General features: G+C 58.3%; 2 protein-coding genes across 5 annotated transcripts in view; both read left to right on the top strand.

The window, feature by feature from the left end:
• Positions 1-12,075, top strand: part of ARID1A (AT-rich interaction domain 1A) — a 54,710-nt gene extending 42,635 nt beyond the window's left edge. For both annotated transcript variants that reach the window (XM_064398685.1, XM_064398684.1), the window contains exons 12-20: positions 315-522; positions 3,954-4,086; positions 4,391-4,563; positions 4,718-4,868; positions 4,994-5,125; positions 5,583-5,679; positions 7,400-8,264; positions 8,564-8,694; positions 9,120-12,075. In XM_064398685.1, coding sequence (XP_064254755.1) covers positions 315-522; positions 3,954-4,086; positions 4,391-4,563; positions 4,718-4,868; positions 4,994-5,125; positions 5,583-5,679; positions 7,400-8,264; positions 8,564-8,694; positions 9,120-10,844 — 3,615 coding nt within the window. In that variant the 3' untranslated portion in view covers positions 10,845-12,075. The remainder of the gene's footprint in view (positions 1-314; positions 523-3,953; positions 4,087-4,390; positions 4,564-4,717; positions 4,869-4,993; positions 5,126-5,582; positions 5,680-7,399; positions 8,265-8,563; positions 8,695-9,119) is intronic.
• Positions 12,076-13,899: 1,824 nt separating this feature from the next.
• PIGV (phosphatidylinositol glycan anchor biosynthesis class V) lies at positions 13,900-19,160 on the top strand. 3 transcript variants are annotated; one of them, XM_064398406.1, is made up of 6 exons: positions 13,900-14,089; positions 14,853-14,962; positions 16,409-16,562; positions 17,136-18,287; positions 18,376-18,505; positions 18,594-19,160. In XM_064398406.1, the coding sequence occupies exons 3-6, from the start codon at positions 16,476-16,478 to the stop codon at positions 18,638-18,640; spliced, it is 1,416 nt and encodes a 471-aa protein (XP_064254476.1). In that variant the 5' UTR covers positions 13,900-14,089; positions 14,853-14,962; positions 16,409-16,475; the 3' UTR covers positions 18,641-19,160. The 3 variants fall into 3 exon arrangements, with proteins under 3 accessions (XP_064254476.1, XP_064254475.1, XP_064254474.1); XM_064398404.1 differs by having other exon boundaries at positions 13,901-14,089; positions 18,376-19,160; XM_064398405.1 differs by lacking the exon at positions 14,853-14,962 and having other exon boundaries at positions 18,376-19,160.
• The last annotated feature ends 1,776 nt before the right edge of the window (positions 19,161-20,936 follow it).

The following is a 20,936-nucleotide window of genomic DNA, read 5'->3' as shown; positions in this document are numbered from 1 at the left end:
CCTTTGTCTGGGTGAGAACAGTCTGTGGCCAGATCCAATCCAAGCCCCTTTTCCTGCTTTGCCCAGTGCAGAGATTGGTGACACTGTCTTTGTCTCTGCATCTGGCTGTCAGCTGACCTCGTGACTAATTTGATTTGCAGTCTGTCCCTGTGAATCTGAAAAGTTTTCTGTAGGTGAAGAAGGGAGTTCAGCAGTTTTGGGGTTGCTCTGCTTAGCCCTCAGTGCACCCTTTGTGTGAGCTGGGGAGGGTTGATTGCTCCTCTTGGAGGTACAGCTGGGATATGGAGTTTACAACCTCCTGTTTGGTTGTGCAGGTCAACAAAAACAAGAAGTGGCGTGAGCTGGCCACCAACCTGAACGTGGGCACGTCGAGCAGTGCAGCCAGCTCCCTGAAGAAGCAGTACATCCAGTGTCTGTACGCCTTCGAGTGCAAGATCGAGCGCGGCGAGGACCCCCCTCCAGACATCTTTGCAGCTGCTGACTCCAAGAAATCCCAGACCAAGATCCAGCCTCCATCTCCAGGTGAGGCCAGGCCCTGGTTTCAGCAGTGGAGGGTCCCTGGCACTGTGCTGTGGGCCAGGCTGGTCCAAACTGCCAAAAAGCCCTCCCTGTTTTCTGGCTGTGCAGGATAAAAATGCTTTGGTAAAGTGGGAGTGGACGAGACTGGGAGTGAGTTGAGCCTCTTGGGATAGTTCAGTCTTGTGTGTCCAAGCTGTGGATTAAGCTTGAGTAAAAGGAAAACCTAAAAATACACACACACCTCTCTGTGCTTGCTGCTGCATCTCAGCCTGGTGGAGAGAGAGCTCTGGGGTTTCCCTGCAGGGTGACTCCAAGAGCAGCCCTTGTTTCTGCTGGTGTTGGGAACCCACTGCAGAAGCTGAGCTGGTTTGGACTGTGCCAGTGATACCTTCTGGGAGGAGAGGCTGCATGTGGGTGTGCACTCACCCTCCTCAGGAATTCTGCTCTCAGCCCTCAGCAGGAGCCAGGGAGGATGTTCTGAGGCTCTGCTCAGAGCACTGGAGGCCTACAACAAGCTGAGTGCTCTAGGAATCTTTAAAATGCACCTTTGCTGTTGTTTCAGATTTGATGGGGTGCTCCTGTTTTTGAATATTTAAGCATAATGCTCAATTCAGATTTGTTAAACAAAAAAAAGAAAAGACAAGCAGGCCAGCCATGCACGTTGTACTCTGTAGTCTTTGGAAAGTCTGATCCTTTCTGTCTCATTTGCATTGAGTTCATTGCTTGAATTGCTGCTGAATTTGCCAACTCTTCTTTAAGCTTGAGTTTTCCACTTTGTCTTATAACTAAAAAACTTCAGATGCTTTTTCTGGTCAGGAGCCTGCTCTTGTAGGTGAAATAAAAACTTGGTCTGCTTTGAAGTTCCCATAATGTTTGCAGAAAAATGCCTTTTTGGTTCTGAAACCTGGCACCATCTTCGTCTGGCTCCTGAGGAGCAGAATAATGAACCTCTTCTGCCTGCAGTGCAGTGGTGTCCCAGCCCTGCTGAACCCTTCAGGGACAGTGGAACTGTCCCAGTGCTCTGCTGGGCACCACACTGCTCCTTCCAGCTACAGGGGGGATTGTAAAGAACTAAATCATGTCTTGTCACTGCTCAGGAAACCTGCCCCAGTAGGGCTTCAGCCTTGGTGTGTTCTGCAAGATAAAGTAACTTCTGTGCCATCAGACTGAACCTCTGTCCAAAGTGGGGCTGAGTTCTGCCCGAACTAGACCACAAATCCCATCCCACTTTATTTCCAAAACCTCTTTCTTGCCCCCAGAGACAGTGGGACAAAGATGTTGAGAGCATTTGGAGTTGATTTGGAGAGAGCTGAGATTTTTAGGAAGCCACTCTAGATTTGTTGTAGCTCTAGGTGTGTGTCAGAGTGGATTGGGTGCTGCATCAGATTTTGTTTTGTTATAGCTCACGTGGTGTTTGTGAAGGGCCTGGCTCTGCCTGGGCTGAGCTCTTGCTTCAGCACATCAGCAGAAGGAATTGCAGGGCTCTGACCCCCAACTCTGCACGTTTGGGTCCTGCTCTGAGAGGACTCTGCTGCGTTTCCAGTTCAAACCCTTCTCTCAGGGCACCTTGCTCCAGACTCCCACAAGCAGGAGCAGAGGCAGCACTGCAGCTGGCTGGTGGCTCTGATCCTTTCTGCTGAATCACTCAGCGTGTCCCTGCTCCTCTTTCACTTTCCTTTTCTTCCTCTCAGGGCCTGGGGGTGTAGGGCAGGACAGAAAATGCTCTGTCAGCCCAGCTCCAGGCAGAGCCCTGGGGCAGTGTGGAGCCCTGGTGGATGCTGCTCTTCCAGGGCCCCACACGGTCCTGTCCCCCAGGGAATCACCTGCATGAGAATAAATTCCCTGTTTGGGAGCCTGTGGACAACGGGGGGATGTTTTGAAGCCATTTCATCATTTGGCTGAAGGGCTCTGCTGTCCCACACACGTGGTTTGCTCTCCCTGCAGACCTCACAGCCTGTTGGCATTGGCTTGCTCTCCATTTCAGCCTGTTGTGCCAAATTAACTCCTGCAGAACTTTGGGAATGGTGAGGGTTGCACTGTGCTGCTCTCCATTAACCCCTTCCTGAGGCTGCAGAGGTGGAATTCCTGCTGCCAGAGCTCTTCCATGCAGTGCCCATCACACCCTCAGCAGCCAGAAGTGTCCCAGAGACAGTGGCCAGAGGGAGCTGGGAATTCCCTCGTGGGCACTGGGAGTTTCCTGGAAGCCCTGCAGGTTCCCTCTGGCAGAGTCCCCGGGGAGGCACCTTGGCTTGGAATTCCCAGAGCATGGAGCTGGCCCTGCTCCAGCTCCATGTGAGTTTGTGAGTGGGAGGGACAGCGGGAGCTGGGGACAAACACCAAATGGCAGCGAGGCAGGGACTGCCTTGGGAATGTCTTGGGAATGTCTTGGGAATGTCTCAGGGCCTCCTCCAGAGCCAGTTCTGGGGGAAGCAGCAGGGCTGGGCTGCCAGGGAGGGGCTGTGAGTGAAACTCCCCAGGAGCTGCTGCTGCCCTTCCTGCCCCAGCCCTCCCCGGCCAGAGGAGTCGCAGAGCAGAGGACAGGGTGCCAGGAAGGTGGGGTGTAAACAAACATGGCCTGGACGTGACCTCGGAGGATTTTAATGAATAGCTGAAATGACTCATCAGCCAGCAGGGCTGAAGCTGAGGGATATCGGGTGCTGGGGACGGAACTAATGGAAACATTAATTAAGAGTTCAGCTCTTGCCAGCTGCGAGGAGAGGCTGAACCTGAGCTGATGCTGTCACAGCGATCCCGGGCCGGGGGAGAGCTGCTGGAGCTCCAGCACAGCTGGATTACTGGATTACACAGGGGGGTTTGGTCAAGGCTCAGTGGAGCAGAAAGCTGGGACGTGCAGGGAACCTGCTGGACGGGTTTAGTCCTCCAGTGAAAGATCCGGCATTCCCTGTTCCAGGAATCCTTGGGAGTGGTGCTTCACCGGTGAATTCACTGCTCTGGAAGGGCAGAGCAGACAGAGGAGCCTCCTGCAGGGTTACCTGGTGGCTTCAGCTGAGGTTTCCACCAGTGGGGAGATCCTGAGACTCCCAGGACAGGGTTCCAGCCCCCACGCTCCTGGCTGGGGGGCTGTGAAGGTGACAGGCACATCCGTGGTTGTCACTTGGCAGGAGCCCCACGTTCCTGCCACGTGGTGCCCTCCAGAGCTTCAGCTCTGACAGGAGAACGTGGGAAGCACCACACAGGGCCAAGGTGTGGAAAAGGGAGCGGGGTTAAGAGGAGCAGAGACACAACCTCTCAGCTTCAGGTTCTTGTGGGGAGCCTGGCCCAGCCTGTCCTTGAACTGTTGAGCTCCTCGTGCTTTCCTGGCCATATTTCATCTGTCTCTTCCTCAAAGGACTCTCTGTTCTCGAGGCTCTGGGAGGTTCAAGGTTGCACCCATAGGGTGCAAAGCTGCTCACCCCACGTTCCTCCTCTTGCAGCGGGTTCAGGCTCCATGCAGGGCCCTCAGACACCTCAGTCCACCAGCAGCTCCATGGCAGAAGGAGGAGACTTGAAGCCACCAACTCCAGCGTCGACGCCTCACAGTCAGATGCCCCCTTTGCCAGGCATCAGGTATGGCACCACTGCTGGGGGTGGGTCACCTCTGGGTCATTGCTGCAGATGTTGGGGCCTTGGGTGCCTGTTTAGGTGGGACTCCACAGCTTGGCTCCTTCCTTCATGGCTGACAGCAACATCGTGTGTGAATATTCTTTAATTTTGGGGTTGGGTCTGAGGACAGCGTTGTGGAAGGGCAGTTCCTCTTAGCTCTGGCCCTTGGAGGGGATGGCAACATCTGAGAGGAGCATGTGAGGAAGAGTATCCTGAGGACCATCATGGACCTCTGTAATGTGGTCTTTGTGGGGCTTTTTTGGAACAGGAGTAACTCGGTGGGCCTTCAGGATGCCTTTGCAGACGGCAGTGATCCTACGTTCCAGAAACGGAACTCCATGACTCCAAATCCAGGGTACCAGCCCAGCATGAATACCTCTGACATGATGGGTCGCATGTCTTACGAGCCAAATAAAGATCCCTACAGCAGTATGAGGAAAGGTGAGGGATCATCTTCTCCTGGAGCCTCATCCCTGTCTGCCTGGGTGCTGGGAACGCTGCAGGACATCCCCTGCTCGCCCTTCCTGCCCAGAACCTCACAAGTCTTCTCCTGAGGCAGAGGCAGGTGTGATCAGTGGTTCTTGTTCTCTTCCAGCTCCAGGAAGCGACCCCTTCATGTCCTCAGGGCAGGGTCCCAACAGTGGCATGGGTGACCCTTACAACCGCGCCGCCGGCCCCAGCATGGGCAACATGGCCATGGGCCAGCGGCAGCACTACTCCTACGGAGCCCCCTATGACAGGGTCAGGTGGGTGCTGCCCTGCCCTGCCCTGCCCTGCCCTCCTGGGGCCCCTCTGCTCGCTGCCACGAGCTGAGCAGCCCGTGCCACGCGGGGTGCTGAGTGCCTGTGGGTTTGTGTCTCTCTCCCTGCAGGACGGAGCCGGGGCTGGGGCCCGAGGGCAGCCTGGGCAGCGGCACCCCCCAGCCCAGCATCCTGCCCGCCGCGCCCGAGTCGGGCATGTACTCGCCCAGCCGCTACCCCCAGCAGCAGCAGCAGCAGCAAAGGTGTGTGCCAGGGGCTGCCGGCCCCAGCCAGGGGCTGCTGGCCCCAGCGAGGGGTTGCCGACCCCAGCCAGGCTTTGCTGGCCCCAGCCAGGGGCTGCCGGACCCAGCCAGGCTTTGCTGGCCCCAGCCAGGGGCTGCCGGACCCAGCCAGGCTTTGCTGGCCCCAGCCAGGGGTTGCTGGCCCCAGCCAGGCTTTGCTGGACTCAGCCAGGCTTTGCTGACCCCAGCCAGGGGTTGCTGACCCCAGCCAGGGGTTGCTGGACCCAGCCAGGGGCTGCTGGACCCAGCCAGGCATTGCTGACCCCAGCCAGGGGCTGCTGACCCCAGCCAGGGGTTGCTGACCCCAGCCAGGCTTTGCTGGACCCAGCCAGGGGTTGCTGACCCCAGCCAGGGCTGCTGACCCCCCAGGGGCTGCCAGCCTGTCACAGTGACACTGACACATCTCTCTCTCCTCCAGACATGATTCCTATGGCAATCAATTCTCCACTCAAGGCACATCCTCGGGCAGCCCCTTCCCCAGCCAGCAAACCACCATGTATCAGCAGCAGCAGCAGGTGGGTGATCCAGAGATCCTGGCTGGCTCAACTGAGAGTTTTACCTGTGCTCTTTGTGAAGAGGGGAAGATGAAAACTCTCTGGGCTGTGCATTTGCTTTGTGAATGTGAAGAATGAGGTACCTCATCACAGAATCACAGTGGCTTTGAGTGAAGGGACCTTAAAGCCCATCCAGTGCCACCCCCTGCCATGGGCATGGAGAACTTCCCAGAGTGCACCAAACCCTGTCCAACCTGATTTTATGCTTTGGGAGACTTTTCTCCCATTTAAAAACAATACGAAAAAGTTTTAATTAACATTCCCAATGCTAACAAAACAGTGTTCTGAGAATGGAGGTTGTGTAGTTTGCATGCTCTGGTCAGGTAGCAGAAGATCGGGAAACTTTATTGGGCTTCTCTTTCCCTCTGGAACTTTCTGAATCCCTTTCTGTAACACTTTTGGTCCAAGTGATGACTTTCTTTGGAGTAAGTCCTGGATCATTCAGGAGAGCTGTTTCAGGTGGATTGTTCTGCACAAACCAGGGAATTGTTTTTGGTCTTTCCCCTTCTCATTCTGCAGCCAGAGGCTTCAGACTCCATGGCCCTGCTGCCTCCTCTCCTTGCAGTTCCCAAACCCATCAGGTTTGTTTCAGGACAGTTTGAATGAACGTGTAGCCCTTTCCATAATCCTCACATACGACTTGCTCTTTGTATCCATGCCAGGACCCATAATGTTTTCCTGATAATTTTAAGTCCTATGGTTTAGGAGAGTATAGAGAGGGCACTCACTGAGCTGTGCTAAGAATAATTCCAACTGCTCTGCAGTTTGGCTCTGCAACCAGAGCCACGGGGCTCTGAGCCAAGAGTTCGAGTTACTCTGGAACTTGTCATCTTTGAAGCCCTAGAGCTCCATCTGAAGCCAGTTATGACCGTGGAGTGTCTGAATAGCCTCCACAGCAGCTACAGCTCAGACCTTGGAGGCAAGAGAGAGCCTGGATTTTAATTTGGGCAGCAGTTGGCTGTTTTCTCCGTTTGCACTTAAAAGAATTAGGGGTGAGAAGCCTTCTTGCTCCTTTCAGCAACATGGTTTGAAATCCACAGGAAAGGAGGAAGCAGGAAATACAACAGTTTTTAATACATTTTGTCTGATACTTGAGCAGAAACCTGGGAAATGAGAGAAATAGGGTCTGATAAGATTCCTGGATGTGGAAGGAAGCAAGTGCCAGTGTCTGGTCTGGTTTGTGGTGAATGCAGAGTAGAGCTGAGCCTTTTCTGCAGGAAAGTCCTTTCTGTGGGCAGACTCGTGCCCCCGAGGCATCCTTGTGGAATCCACAGGGAACCTCCCCAGGCAGCCACAAGGAATTGTGGCCATGGCTTGTGAAAGGGAACAACTGATCCAACTTCCACATTGGGTACAGCCAACAAGGAGACAGAGCCTGTCCCAGGCCATGCCGTGGGGCAGATCCTCTGGCTCTGGGGACTCTGCCCAGAGGTTTGGCTCCTTTGTTTCATGGAATCAGTGAGGTTGGGAAAGACCTCTGGGATCAGCGAGTCCAACGTGTGACCGAGCACCGCCTCACACCGAGGGCAGAGCGCTGAGAGCCACGTTCAGGCCTTTCTTGGAGACCTCCAGGGATGCTGACTCCACCACCTCCCTGTACCCCTTCCAACGCTTAAAACCCTCCTAGAAAAACAATCCCAAACCCCCACTCACCCGCCTCACCTGTGCCTTCCTCCCGCAGAACTACAAGCGGCCGATGGACGGCAGCTACGGCCTCCCCGCCAAGCGGCACGAGGGCGAGCTCTACAACGTTCCCTACAGCTCGGGGCAGGCCCAGCCGCAGCAGCAGCTGCCCCCGGCGCAGCCGCAGCAGCCCAGCCAGCAGCCGCCGGCGCAGCCCTCGCCGCAGCAGGACCTGTACAACCAGTACGGCAGCACGTACCCGGCCGAGCGCCGCGCCGGCCAGAGCCAGTTCCCCTTCCAGTTCGGCAGGGACAGGGTCTCGGCCGCCCCCGGCTCCGGCGCCCAGCAGAACATCCCCCCGCAGATGATGGGGGGCCCCATCCAGCCGGCCCCCGAGGGTCCCCAGCAAGGGGCCCTGTGGCAGGGCAGGAACGAGCTGGGCTACGGCAGTTACCCCAACCGGCAGAGCTCGGGCGCGGCGCCCCAGGGCCCCGCCTACCACGGGGTCACTCGAACGGATGAAATCCTGCATTCAGACCAGAGGGTCAACCACGAGGGACCATGGCCTTCCCACGGGAACAGGCAACCTCCCTACGGCCCCTCCGCCCCCGTGCCCCCCATGACCAGGCCCCCCCAGTCCAACTACCAGACCCCCCCCAGCATGCAGAATCACATTCCTCAGGTATCCAGCCCAGCACCTCTGCCCAGACCTCTGGAGAACCGCACTTCTCCCAGTAAATCCCCGTTCCTGCACTCGGGGATGAAGATGCAGAAGGCAGGGCCGCCCGTGCCTGCCTCGCACATCACACCAGCAGCTGTCCAGCCTCCCATGATCCGACGGGACATCACCTTCCCGCCGGGCTCGGTGGAGGCCACGCAACCTGTGCTGAAGCAGAGGAGGCGGCTGACGGCAAAAGATATCGGTAAGAGGGAACTCCTGCCTTTCTGCTGGAGCCTTCTGAGGGGTTGGTGCTGCCTTGGCCCTTCGGTGCAATCCTGCCAAGCAGAGGGCTCTGCTGGCTTTGAAAAAAAGAGGCATTTTTATAGGTTAATTGTGTTCTGAGCCCTTACTCTGGCATTGCCTGCGGGCAGGTTGGTGGTAGACACAGCCTGTACATCACCTTAACCAGGCTCTGCTCTTCACAGGTCCAAATCAGTATCAAGTGTCTCCTTTTTGTTTTGAAACTCCAGGAGCTGGAAGTATCATGTGTTTATGTTACAGGAACTCCTGAAGCCTGGAGAGTGATGATGTCTCTGAAGTCGGGGCTGCTGGCTGAAAGTACGTGGGCCTTAGATACCATAAACATCCTGCTCTATGATGACAACAGCATAATGACCTTCAACCTCAGCCAGGTGGGTGCAGATGCTCTCTGGGGCAGGTCTTTGAAGTGCTGATGCTGCAGGGGTTTCTGTCAGCCAGGTGGCAGCCAGCAGCTCCTGCAGCCTCTGTACCTGGAGCGTGGGGTGGGGGCAGCTGTGAGTGGTCACTCCCTGGCCTGAGTGATCTGTGTGTGTGCAAAGGCCTTCCCTGGGAATTAACCAGGGGGGAGACACAACTGGGGGTGTGCAGGGGGGGCAGTTTGGATGCTGACAGCCACTGTCTGCTTTTGTCCCTTTTCTCAGAGGACAAAAATCTTTCTTCTGCACCATTTATTGCCAGAACGACAAGTACCGTTAATTGCTAGCACTGCTTAAACTCTCTGCTCTGCGTGCGTTGGCCGGAGTTGTTTTCTGATTGCTGTTCCTTCCTCCCCTCCTGTTTTTCTCCCCCTCTGTAGCTGCCAGGCTTGCTGGAGCTCTTGGTGGAATATTTCCGGCGCTGCCTGATTGAGATCTTTGGAATCCTGAAGGAATACGAGGTAGGAGACCCAGGGCAAAGAACACTATTAGATCCTGAAAGGTTCTGCAAATCTTCAGCTTCCTCCCCTGAAGAAGGGGAGGAGGACGATGAGCCACGGAGCCTGAACTGTGAGGAGGGAGAGGAGGATGAGGAAGAGGAGGAGGCTGCGTTTTCGAGCAAGGACAAAGTACCTCTAGAGAGCAGCGAGGAGAAGCTAGTGAGTAAATTTGACAAGCTTCCAGTGAAGGTGGTGCAGAAGAACGACCCCTTCGTGGTGGATTACTCGGACAAGCTGGGCCGGGTGCAGGAGTTCGACAGCGGGCTCCTGCACTGGCGCATCGGCGGCGGGGACACCACCGAGCACATCCAGACACACTTCGAGAGCAAGACCGAGCTGCCCTTGCCTCACAAACGAGCTTCCTGCTCCTCTGCCTTGAGGAAACGCTCAGCAGCCGAGAGCAACCCGAGCCCCAGGGAAGGGGAGGCTCCTGCGCCCGACGGCTCCTCGGAGAAGAGGATAACTGCCACCATGGACGACATGCTCTCGGCACGCCCGGGCTCCCTGGCAGGGGAGGAGGAAGAGGTCAAAGCTTCGGAAACGGCGAAGGAGAGCAGCAAGTTTCCCTTCGTCATCAGTCCAGCTCAGAGCCACAGAAATATAAAAATCCTGGAGGATGAGCCCCACAGTAAGGACGAGACGCCGCTCTGCACCCTCCTGGACTGGCAGGACTCTCTGGCCAAGCGCTGCATCTGCGTCTCCAACATCATCAGGAGTTTATCGTTTGTGCCAGGCAATGACTTTGAAATGTCCAAACACCCTGGGCTGCTGCTGATTCTAGGGAAACTGATCCTCCTACACCACAAGCATCCAGAACGCAAACAGGCGCCCCTGACCTACGAGAAAGAGGAGGAGCAGGACCAAGGGGTGAGCTGCAACAAGGTGGAGTGGTGGTGGGACTGTTTGGAGATGCTGCGTGAAAACACACTGGTCACGTTGGCCAACATTTCCGGGCAGCTGGACCTCTCCCCTTACCCGGAAAGCATCTGTTTGCCTATCCTGGATGGACTCCTCCACTGGGCAGTGTGTCCCTCAGCAGAGGCCCAGGATCCCTTTCCGACACTGGGACCCAACGCTGTCCTCTCTCCTCAGAGACTGGTTTTGGAAACACTCAGCAAACTCAGCATCCAGGACAACAACGTGGATTTGATCCTCGCCACGCCGCCGTTCAGCCGCTTGGAGAAGCTGTACAGCACCATGGTGCGGTTCCTCAGTGACAGAAAGAACCCGGTGTGCCGGGAGATGGCCGTGGTGCTGCTGGCCAACCTGGCCCAGGGGGACAGCCTGGCCGCCAGAGCCATCGCTGTGCAGAAGGGCAGCATCGGCAACCTGCTGGGCTTCCTGGAGGACAGCCTGGCCGCCACGCAGTTCCAGCAGAGCCAGGCGGGGCTGATGCACATGCAGAGCCCGCCCTTCGAGGCCACCAGCGTGGACATGATGCGCCGCGCCGCCCGCGCGCTGCTGGCCCTGGCCAAGGTGGACGAGAACCACTCGGAGTTCACCTTGTACGAGTCGCGGCTCTTGGACATCTCCGTGTCGCCTTTGATGAACTCTTTGGTTTCACAAGTTATTTGTGATGTACTGTTTTTAATTGGCCAGTCATGACAGCTGTGGGATCCGAGCCCCCGTGTGCGTGTGCGTGAGTGGAGAACTTAGAAACTGACTGTTGCCCTTTATTTATGCAAAACCACCTCAGAATCCACTGTCTGCCCTGCGCTGTCCTGCTTCTCCCTCGGGGAAAGATCTCCCCGGCCCCTCTCCCCCTTCCCTGCCCCTCAGATTTGTCCCGAACCCCTTATTAAAGGAGACAAAGTTCTGTCTACATAGAAGACTTTTTTTATTTTAACCAAAGTTACTGTCGTTTACAGTGAGTTTGGGGAAAGACGATTTGCCGTGTTATCCCATTGACAGGCACCACTTTCATAACTGTTTTTAATGGTAAACTCTGAAGGACAAAAAAGTGACTGCTGAACTCTGTGTGGTTTATCGTTGTACATTCACAATCTTGCAGGAACCAAGAAGTTACCAGTTGTGAACAGACCTTGTCCAAGGGAGGCCTGTGCAGTAGCGTGTAGAACTCCATGTACTGTACACCTTAAACTGTAAACATACTGTAATAATGTCTCACATGGATAAAAAAAAAAGAAAAAAACGCTGGATCAGCAGCAAGCTGTAGTTTTTAAAAATGTTTTTAGTTAATGTTGAGGAGAAAAAAAGGCTTTTCCCCCAAAGTATAATGTGTGAACCTACAACACCCTGACCTCTTTCTCTCTTCCTCCTTGATTGTATGAATAACCCTGAGATCACCTCTTAGAACTGGTTTTAACCTTTAGCTGCAGCCCAGCGCTGCCACGTGTGTATATATATATGACGTTGTACATTGCACATACCCTGAGACTCCTGCAGTTTTGTCCCCTCCCACCCTTTATAGTATGACGAGTTAACGAGTTGATGACCTGCAAAAGCGAGACACAATTATTTAATCTCTTGCCAGACATCCCTCCCTGGAGGATGCTGTACAGGTCTCTGTGTATAAAGTCATTGCTGTCTCAGCAGCCAATCAACTTATAGTTTATTTTTTTCCTGTTTTTGTTTTCTTTCTAATCGAGGTGTGAAAAAGTTCTAGGTTCAGTTGAAGTTCCTGATGAAGAAACACAATTGAGATTTTTCAGTGATGAATTCTGCATATTTGTATTTCAGACGATGTAGCTAAAAACTTGATGTAAATTCCTCCCTTTTTTCCTTTTTTGGCTTAATGAATATCATTTATTCAGTATGAAATCTTTATACTATATGTTCCACGTGTTAAGAATAAATGTACATTAAATCTTGGTAAGATGTTTGTAAGGGTTTTTTTTATTGGCAGGACAGGGAGGGCAGCTCAGTGCTGCTGGTGCCCGAGGCCTGCCCTGCTCAGGAGCTCTGCAGCTTGCTCTGACTCTGCTTTCCCTGCTGGAATTTTTCCTTAGGAGCTGCCCAGGCTCGGGATTCGCAGCGTGAGGTGAGGCTGTGGCTGCCAGGGAGGGGAAGGGCCTTGCTGGGAAGGGAGGCAGTTCCCTCCCAGCTCTGTAAAATGGAAAATTTTCCTTCCCCGCGCATTTTTCACATTTTCTTGGGAGCGTGGCACAGACTCTTGACTTCCTCCCGAGCCGGGGCTTTCCAGCAGCAGAGCTCCCAGGCCCTGCAGCAAACAGGCCGAGCTCAGCCTCTCTGGATGAGGACCTGCACGTTGCAGGGCTTTGGAAGCAGGTATTTCATTTAGCCCCAGGCTTTGTCCTCGGTGGATACTGCAGGTAGGGTAGCCAGAACTGCTCTGAGCTCATTCAAGAAAAAACAGCTTTTTTTTGTAAAGGCAAACGTCATTTTTGTTCAGAAATTCCCCTTGTTTTATCTTCCCAGTCCTCTCCTCAGGAGCTCTCATTCCCAGAGCCTTCATTCCTCAAACTTCAGATTCCTGGGGGCGACTGTGCCAAAATCAAAGAGTTTTTTTCCTGAAAAGCCTTGTCTGTCAGCAGGAATTGTGGGAGCTCTTCCAGGCAGGGGAGTCCTTCAGGTGGATGGCTCAAAAGGCAGGAGTGGTGCTGGGCTTCCCTGGCTCCAGGAGAGGCTGGCACCCAGGACTCTGCTGGACCCTGCAGCCAGCTCTGCGCTCCGGGAGCTGTGTGGAACCTGGCGGAACACACCCGGAGCTTCTGCTGCTTGTCCCGAGCAGAAAGGAGCCGGCAGTGGAGGCAGGTAACGGCAGCAGCGTGGTTTGTGTGGATTTCATCCCGAGGGAATCCAGGGCTGGCAGGGAGGAGAGGCACAAGACCCATCTGACCAGAACCACGCACCCAGCTGAGCCCAGGGGAGGAATTCTGCTCCCCATCACTTGTGTGTGCACAGCCACAGCCCCCCGGGCGCTTCTCCAGCAGCGAAAATGAAGGGCAGAGGTGAGAAATGAGTGAAATGAGAGCAGCGGCACCGGGGCAGCCACACCTGCCCCCGCCCTTGATGCTTGGGCCTGATCTGTACCCAGATCCTTCTGCTCCAGGAATTCCTTCTCACACCCTCGGACCCCAGTCACTCTGCTGTTCCCCATTTTTTTGCCAGCAAAGGAAACTCGAGTTCTGCCAAGGTTGGTGCTGCACGAAGAGCTCGGGAGCCTCCTGAGGGCTCAGCAGCCCCAGTGGCTTCTCCTTCAGCCCAGGGTGGATCCGGGCCCTGAGAGCTTCACTGAGGGCTCTGGGTGAACTCAAGTTTTCCCCTTTGCCGGCAGAAACGGGTCACAGAGAGGCGTGTAACGAGCTCCTGCAGGAATGGAAAGATTTGGGCGCAAGGCGTGAGGGACTGGCGTTCAGGCCGCCCCGCCCGCGGGGCCGGGGCCATCCCCCTGTGCCCTCCCGCCGGGGCCGCGCTGCCGCCTCAGCTCCTTGCGCTGCTGCTGGCGGGGCACAGCCCTGGCCCTGCCCCGGTTCCGGTTCCCATTCCCGGTCCCGGTCCCGGCTCCCCCGCCCGCCCTCAACAAAGATGGCGCCGCCCGCTCCTTCCCCACACGCGCGACACCGGAAAAAGGGGGCGCGCGGCCGGAAGTTGCGCGGGGGCAGCGGGCGGCGCCAGGGAACCGCGCGCGCCTCTGGAGGGGAGGGGGGGGGGGCGCTCCTCGTCCCTCCGTCCGCAAGGGGGCGCTGCGGGACCGGAACCGGGATCGGGATCGGGATCGGGATCGGGATCGGAACCGGGATCGGGATCGGGACTGGCACCGGGATCTGAGCCGGGACCGGGATCGGCACCCGGCTGGGTGGGGAGCCAGGAGCTCCCCGGGACTGGAGCCGGGATATCCCCGCCGCCCTCAGCCCGGGAGCCGCACGGTGAGGCCTGAGGGGCCCAGCCGGGCGGGCCGGGCCAGGCGCGGGCTCGGGCGGGGTTCGTGTCCCCGGGGGTCCCTCCGTGCCCGGCTGCCGCTCCCGGAGCCGCAGAGCTCCGCGGCCCTTCCGCCCCTGCGGGTTCGGTGCCGGAGGAGAGCGGCGGAACCGGCCCCGGGCTGTCCGGTGCCCGTGCCCTGCCGGAGCCGCAGCCCAGCCGGGTTCTGATCCCGAGCAGGTGCGCTTCACCCCCGTGGGCTTTGAACACCGCCCTGGGTTTTGTCAGAACCGCTCCCGCCGGGATCCAGAGCCGCGGGAAGCACTGCCGGAGCCGCAGCCTCCGGAGCAGCACCGGGCAGGAGGGATGGCCGGCAGCGCCCGCGGGAACAAACTGCATTTCCAAAATCCTGCCGCGGTCCTTTGGCATCCTGGTTAGAAGGGCTTCTAAAACGTGTCTGGAGCGTCTCACGGCGGGCTGGGGAGGCCAGACCGTGCTGGGATGCAGGCTGGAGCAGCACCCTTAGCTGCCGGCCGTGGCGGGGATGTTGTGGCGAGCGGCTGCTGCCACCGGCTGGTCCCTGCCCGGCACTGCCGCTCCCGTCCCTGCCCACGTCCCGCTCTCAGCGCCGCTTCCCAACTGTGATTCACAGCTGAGAGCCGAGGGAAGCGCAGAACACAGAGAGGAAAGCGTCTTTAATTCAGACTTCGCGTCTTTTCCTGCTGGAATGTTTTTAACGCCCTTCTCCCTCTCCTTTTTGTGTTCGTGCAGGTGCTCTTTCCCACAGGATTTTTGGGGCTGAGCCATTCCCGACGCTGCCTTCTGGATCCAAACGGGGCTTGTGGGCTGCAGCTCTTTTGAAGGCTTTGCTCTGTCACAAGGTGTGCTGCGTCGTGACAGGAACAGGCTTTTTAAAGCTGTTTGCTTTGAGCTCTCTTGGCACATCCAGGCGAGGCTTTTTCTCTGCTTTTTGAAAAAAACTATATTTAAAGTGCCAGGACAATTTTTGCCGCTGTGCTTTAATAGGATTTGCAGCTGTGAATGTGCTTTAAAGGAGTTTACAGCTGGGTTGAAGTGTCCCCTTGCTCAAAATAACGTCACAGCTTCGTGGTGCAGGAGAATGTGCCTCCCACCAGTTGCTTTGGGAGTGCTGGGGAGCACAAGGAGAATAGGAGCAACCCCAAAACTTTTATTTGTGGTTAAATAGGAAGCATAGCCCTGTGGCTGGGGATTGGACTTGTCAATGAGCCAGTCTGGATCTTGGTTTTTGCCTTGCTGATGATTTGCTCTCTGCCCTCTGGTGCAGTTTCAGCCTGGCAGGGTTTTTTTCTGCACAATGGCACAGTGATTTTAGGTTGTGGAGCGATGGATTTGGGGATCTCTGCGTGTTACAGAGTGCTGGAGCAGACAGAAGGGCAGGATGTGGTGTCACTGGGACCCAGCGAGAGCTGTGGGCTGTGTGTTTCTCTAACTGAAAAGCAGTTGGTGGCTGGGGAACCAACGGAAGAAATGTTTTATCTTCAAGAGCTGCACAGCAGATCCTGCCTGCCTGCTGTGGCTCGGGGCCAGGGGATCAGAGCTGGGCACCACGGCCCTCAGGACATGAACTGGGGAGGCTCCAAAAGAGACTGAAATCCCTCAGGAGAGGTTTGCAGGGAGGAGGTGGACGGGTGGATTCAGAACGTGCCCGGCAGGCAGGTGCCAGGAGCTTTGCCAAAATACTGGAGAATTGCAGGTGGAGTGGCACAGAGTTTGTGTCCTGCCTGTGCTGTGTGCCTGACTTCCACCCTGCTCTGGCAGGAGCCAGCTGAGTAAATCCATTCCTGGCTTCCCAGGGGCAAACACAGAACAGGAGAGAGGAGGGAGCTCCTGGCAGCCCCTCTCAGCAACTGCTTACACAGGGGTTAGGCTCAGAGTCCACAGGAATTCTGTCTCCATTCCAAGAAAAAGAGGCTTAGATCCCATTCACGGCGTTGGCACTGGATGTGTGTGAGGATGCTTGGCTCCAGCTGCTGGAGCTCCTGCTGAGGCAGCCGAGCAGCCTGTCTGCTCCAGGGATTTACCCTGCCCGGGCAGGGGGGGCAGAGAACCATAGCCTCTCTCCCTCAGTGTCTTGGCCAAGGTTAACAAGGATTTTTTTTTTTTAGGAATAGTATCAAAGAGGTTTCTGCATCATTTCCCAGATCCGTGATCTGTTCCATAAGCGACTTTCTTGTTCACACAGACTTGCACCTTTTAAGTGCCTGACAGTAAATAAAGGCGTAAAATTCACAAATGAGGCTGAAGCCCGAAATCCCTTTCTTTGTCCTCTGTGTTTACCAACCCAGGTTTCCCAAAGTGGAAGGAGAATTCCCCTGGCACCGGCGACCTCCTGAGGCAGTTGCTGGGTGTGGGATGGAGCTGTGGAGCAGGGCAGACCCCCAGCTCCGAGAGGTCGTGTGCTTCGCCCTGCGCTGCCGGGCCCTGGCGCTGCTGCTGCAGGCAAGTCTGGGGGCCAGGGAGGCTCTGCTGGGTTTTGCTGCTCCCACTACCCCTGAGATCCATGAGCTGGTTCTGCACGATGGGGAAATCATCCTCTCTGGAGAGCCAACAGACTGTCTGCAGCCAGGGGTTTTACTTACAGGTTGCTGTTCAGTAAAATTGCTTTAATTTCCTTGTGACTTGCTGTGTTTTCACGCTGCTGCTGCAAGAGGCTGCTTTGGCACAAAGTGTGTTTATTCACAGAAAAGGAACAATAATCTCCTCCTGTATGTTCCTCCCAAGCCTTATTTCCAGAGATGTCCTGCTCTGAGCATGGGAGGGCTTGGCTGTGGCAGCCAGCACAGAGCCCAGTCACGGCCATGAGCAGCTTTCCCTGGCCAGTTCTGCAGGGATCCATGCTGGATCCCAGAGCGTTATTCTCTTCACATGTAAATACCCCAAAAGGTTGCGTCTGCACCTTTTCACAACCTCGTGGGCATCCTGGGCTCCGGCCTCGGTGCCACCCTCACCCCTTGCTGGAGCTCTGGGTACGGGAGCATCTCCGCCAGCCTGCAGCCCTCTCTTGTTTTACAGGCCGTGTTTAACCTGCTGATCCCGGACCACGCCGCCGACGCCTTCTCCCCGCCGCGCTCGGGCCCGCGGGGCCCGTGGGACGCGCTGGTGGAGCGGCTGCTGGGCGGGCTGGGCCGCTGGGACGCCGAGCACTTCCTCTTCATCGCCGAGCGCGGCTACCTGCTGGAGCACAACTGCGCCTTCCTGCCGCTCTTCCCGCTGGCGCTGCGGCTGCTGGCCGCGCTGCTGCCGTGGCCGCTGCAGCTGCAGCCCCGCAGCCGGCTGCTGCTGGCGGCCGCGCTGCTGAACGCGCTGCTGTCGGCGCTGGCGGCCGCGGCGCTGCTGGCGCTGGGCCGGGCCGTGCTGCGCCGGCCTCGCCAGGCCTTCCTGGCCGCGCTGCTCTTCTCCGTCAGCCCGGCCGGCGTGTTCATGGCCGCGGCCTACTCGGAGAGCGCCTTCGCGCTGCTGGCCTTCAGCGCCATGTGGCAGCTGGAGAAGGGGCACGGCCGGCTCAGCGGGCTGCTCTTCGGGCTGGCGGCCGGGGCGCGGGCCAACGGGCTGCTCAACGCCGGCTTCTTCCTCTACGCGCGCGGCAGGCGCTTCGCGCTGCAGCTGCAGGGCACGGCGGCGTCCCCCTGCAAGCTGGCCTGGTGGTGGAAGCGAGCGCTCGGCCTGGTGACTTCGGCAGTGCTGACGTGTGCCGGGATTTGCCTGCCTTTTGCCTTGTTTCAGTACTACGCCTACGTGAGGTTCTGCCAGCCTGGCACGGGTCTGGGCCAGAGCGTTCCCGAGCCGCTGCTGCAGCTGGCACGGGACAAGGGCTATCGTGTGGCAGGCGTGGGTGCAGCCAGACCCCCCTGGTGCTCCCAGCGCTTCCCTCTGGTCTATTCCTACATCCAAGACACGTACTGGAATGTGGGCTTCCTGAGGTACTTTGAGCTCAGACAGGTCCCAAATTTCCTGCTTGCTCTGCCTGTCACCCTTCTGGGCTCGTGGGCTGCCTGGACCTACGTCAGCACAAACCCCCGGCACTGCCTGACTCTTGGTCTAGAGAGGAGCAAGGGTGACGAGAGGGGAAAGCCAAGAGATGGATTTTGTGGCCCTGCTGCCTTCGTGTACGTAGTCCACAGCACGGCCCTGCTGGTGTTCGGGTTCTTCTGCATGCACGTGCAGGTGGGACAGGGGACATTCCTTGTGGGGCTGGGGTGGTGACAGCACAGCAGTTTGGGTGATTTCTGCTCTGCCTGTTGTCTGTCCCCAGGTGCTGACCCGCTTCCTTGGCTCCTCCTCTCCCATCCTGTACTGGTTCACAGCTCACCTGCTTCAGGAACATGAACCTTTACTCCGGAGCGCGGGGACTGACAATCCAACCTCTGGGGAGCCTGTTCCGGGTAAATCTCACAGTTCCTGTGGGAAAGGAACCTCGGACAACCCCGTGGTGAGGCTGCTGCTGAACTGGCGATCGATTACCCCCCTCAGCAAGAGCATCCTGGGCTTCTTCCTGGGCTACTGGCTGCTGGGGCTGATCCTGCACTGCAACTTCCTCCCGTGGACGTAGCGGGCTGTGCTGGCACGGCAGTGGGGCAGGAGCTCTGCTCAGAACTGAAACTCGCCGCTCCAAAAGCCTGAGGTGGCTGTGGTGACGCCGCAGTGACAAAGGTGTCACTCCTCCCTTACCGTGTCCCGGGGCGGGATGTTCTCTGTGGTGTGATGCTGCAGCACCCCGCCCCGCTGGGCTGGCACTGCTGACGGCCAAAATCCCCATCCCCTGCCTGGGGTGGGGAATGCACCTGGGTTCCTGCATCTCCTGAGGGAGATTACGGCAGGCACGGGTTGGTGGCAGGGTGCTGTGATGGATTTGGGCATTCCCTGGGATGTGCTGTGGGCACGGCGGGCAGGGTCCAGCTACCCTGAGCCGTTCAGACCGTTCCGGTTCCTTTTCCACGGTCCCGATCTCAGGCTCCGAGCCAGGCTGGGCAGGGGGCGCGGCGGGGGTGGCGGGCGCTGCGTGGGCACATGCACCACCCCAATAAACACCTGAAAGTTACCGGAGAGGCGGCTCAGCTCGTTCCGCCGGGTCGGGGCAGGGTCGGGGTGGGGGTCACGGGTTCCGGGGGCGCGATCGGGGCCGGGCTCGGTGCCGGGACGGGCGCGCTGCGCTCCCGGTGTGGCGGCGGGGCCGGCAGGGGGCGCTGTGCGGCGGGGCCGGGCCGGAGCTCGGGGCGGGACCGGGGAGGGGCGGGGCCGGGGCCGGGGCGGGACCAGGCCCGGAGCGGGGCGGGGCGGGACCGGGCGCGGGGCGGGGCGGGGCCGGGGCTCGGGGCGGGCCCGGAGCGGGGCGGGCTCGGGGCCGGGCCGGGGCTCGGGGCGGGACCGGCGGGGCCGGGCCGGGATCGGGGCCGGGCCGGGGCTCCGGGCGCCGCGGCGGGGCCATGAAGGACTGCGAGTACCGGCAGATCCCGCCCGGGGCGGCAGCGGCGGCGCCGGGCCCGGGCGCGGGCGGGCCGGCGGCCCCGCGGGCCGGAGCGGCGCGGCGGCCCCGCAGGAAGTGGGAGGTGTTCCCGGGCCGCAACCGCTTCTACTGCGGCGGCCGCCTCATGCTGGCGCGGCACAGCGGCGTCTTCGCCCTCACGCTCGGCCTCATCCTGGCCACCAGCGGCCTCTTCTTCGCCTTCGAGTGAGTCTGGGCCCGGCGGGCTCGGGCTCCGCGCCGCGGGGCCTCCCCTCGCGGCTGCTTGTCCCCCCGCTTCAGGCCTGCCTTTGGGGCTGGCTGGCGTCCCTCGCCGGCCCCGGGCTGGGAGGGAGGCGGGCTGCGGGTCACCTTCCCCCGGGATCCCCGCTGGCCTGCCCCCCGAGCCCTTTCCCCCAGACCCTCGCTGCAGGCATCACTGCCCCCTCACCTGTGCCCAGCTGTGGTTATGGGGGAAGGGCTCGTTCTGCGCCGTGTTTGCTCAGTCTGGCCCCAGGAAGGGGTTTAGGATGCCCCCCTGGCCTCTAAATACAGCCCCCAGGTCTCTCCTATTTGCTCCCAAGAAGAGAATTGGCCCAAAATTCCATCCAGAAAGTCCCCAAGGCTCGTGGGCTTTGTCCACCACTGGGATCTAGGAGCAGTGTTTGTTCTAAATGTGGAAACCCTTCGGGGTCCCACCTCGAGGGTCTGCACTGGAGCTCGGCCCCCGTTGTGCAGCAGAGTCTGGGGAATTGGGAGCTGCGTCTCCCCAGTCCCTTTTCCTTTGGAAGCTGGTCCAGGGAAGCTCCCTGCTCCTGCCGCCTGAGGGAGGGGAGAGCCAGGAGCATCCCGGTGTGCCCTGTGCTGCCCTGGGGAGCTGGGGAAGGAGCGCCCTGGCTTCCTGACACCTGCAGGGTTCTGCTGTCCTGCCTCCCTCTCTGTCCCGCGAGGGATGGGAGCCGCTTTTCCCTGGAGCAGGGGCCCGCTCCTGCCTTTGGATCACGGCGTTGTTATCCCTGCGAGTCTCGGAGAAAAGCTGCCCGAGCCTGCTGGTGGCGAGATGAAAGTGCTTGATCGGATTAGAGGCTCTGAGAAGTCAGATGAGCTGAAAGGGACAGGCAGCTGCGGGAAGCAGGCACGGCATCCCGATGGAAAAACCCCTTTCTCAGCATCATCCGTGCTCTGGCAGCTCTCTGCCAGGTCGGGGGCTGCTCAGCTCAGCACAGTGCAGGCTTTGTGTGGCCAGGCAGAGCACACGGGGCATCTGCTGTGCCTCCCTTCTTGCCGAGTCACTCTCTCGTGCTTGAAGATGCCCTGGGGCTCTCCCGAGTTGTTATTTTAGCAGGATGCCTCTGCTGCACAGGCTCCAGTTT

The sequence above is a fragment of the Passer domesticus genome, chromosome 24 (assembly GCF_036417665.1).
Source record: "Passer domesticus isolate bPasDom1 chromosome 24, bPasDom1.hap1, whole genome shotgun sequence".
Classification (NCBI taxonomy): Eukaryota; Metazoa; Chordata; class Aves; order Passeriformes; family Passeridae; genus Passer; species Passer domesticus.
The sequence above is the reverse complement of the archived record's forward strand: the minus strand, read 5'-3'. Positions and strand labels throughout refer to the sequence as shown.

Coding starts and splice junctions, on each gene's coding strand:
- PIGV (XM_064398405.1), top strand. CDS start 16,476: ATGGAGCTGTGGAGCAGGGCAGACCCCCAGCTCCGAGAGGTCGTGTGC. Junction 16,563..17,135: donor CCCTGGCGCTGCTGCTGCAG/GCAAGTCTGGGG, acceptor CTTGTTTTACAG/GCCGTGTTTAACCTGCTGAT. Junction 18,288..18,375: donor TCTTCTGCATGCACGTGCAG/GTGGGACAGGGG, acceptor GTCTGTCCCCAG/GTGCTGACCCGCTTCCTTGG.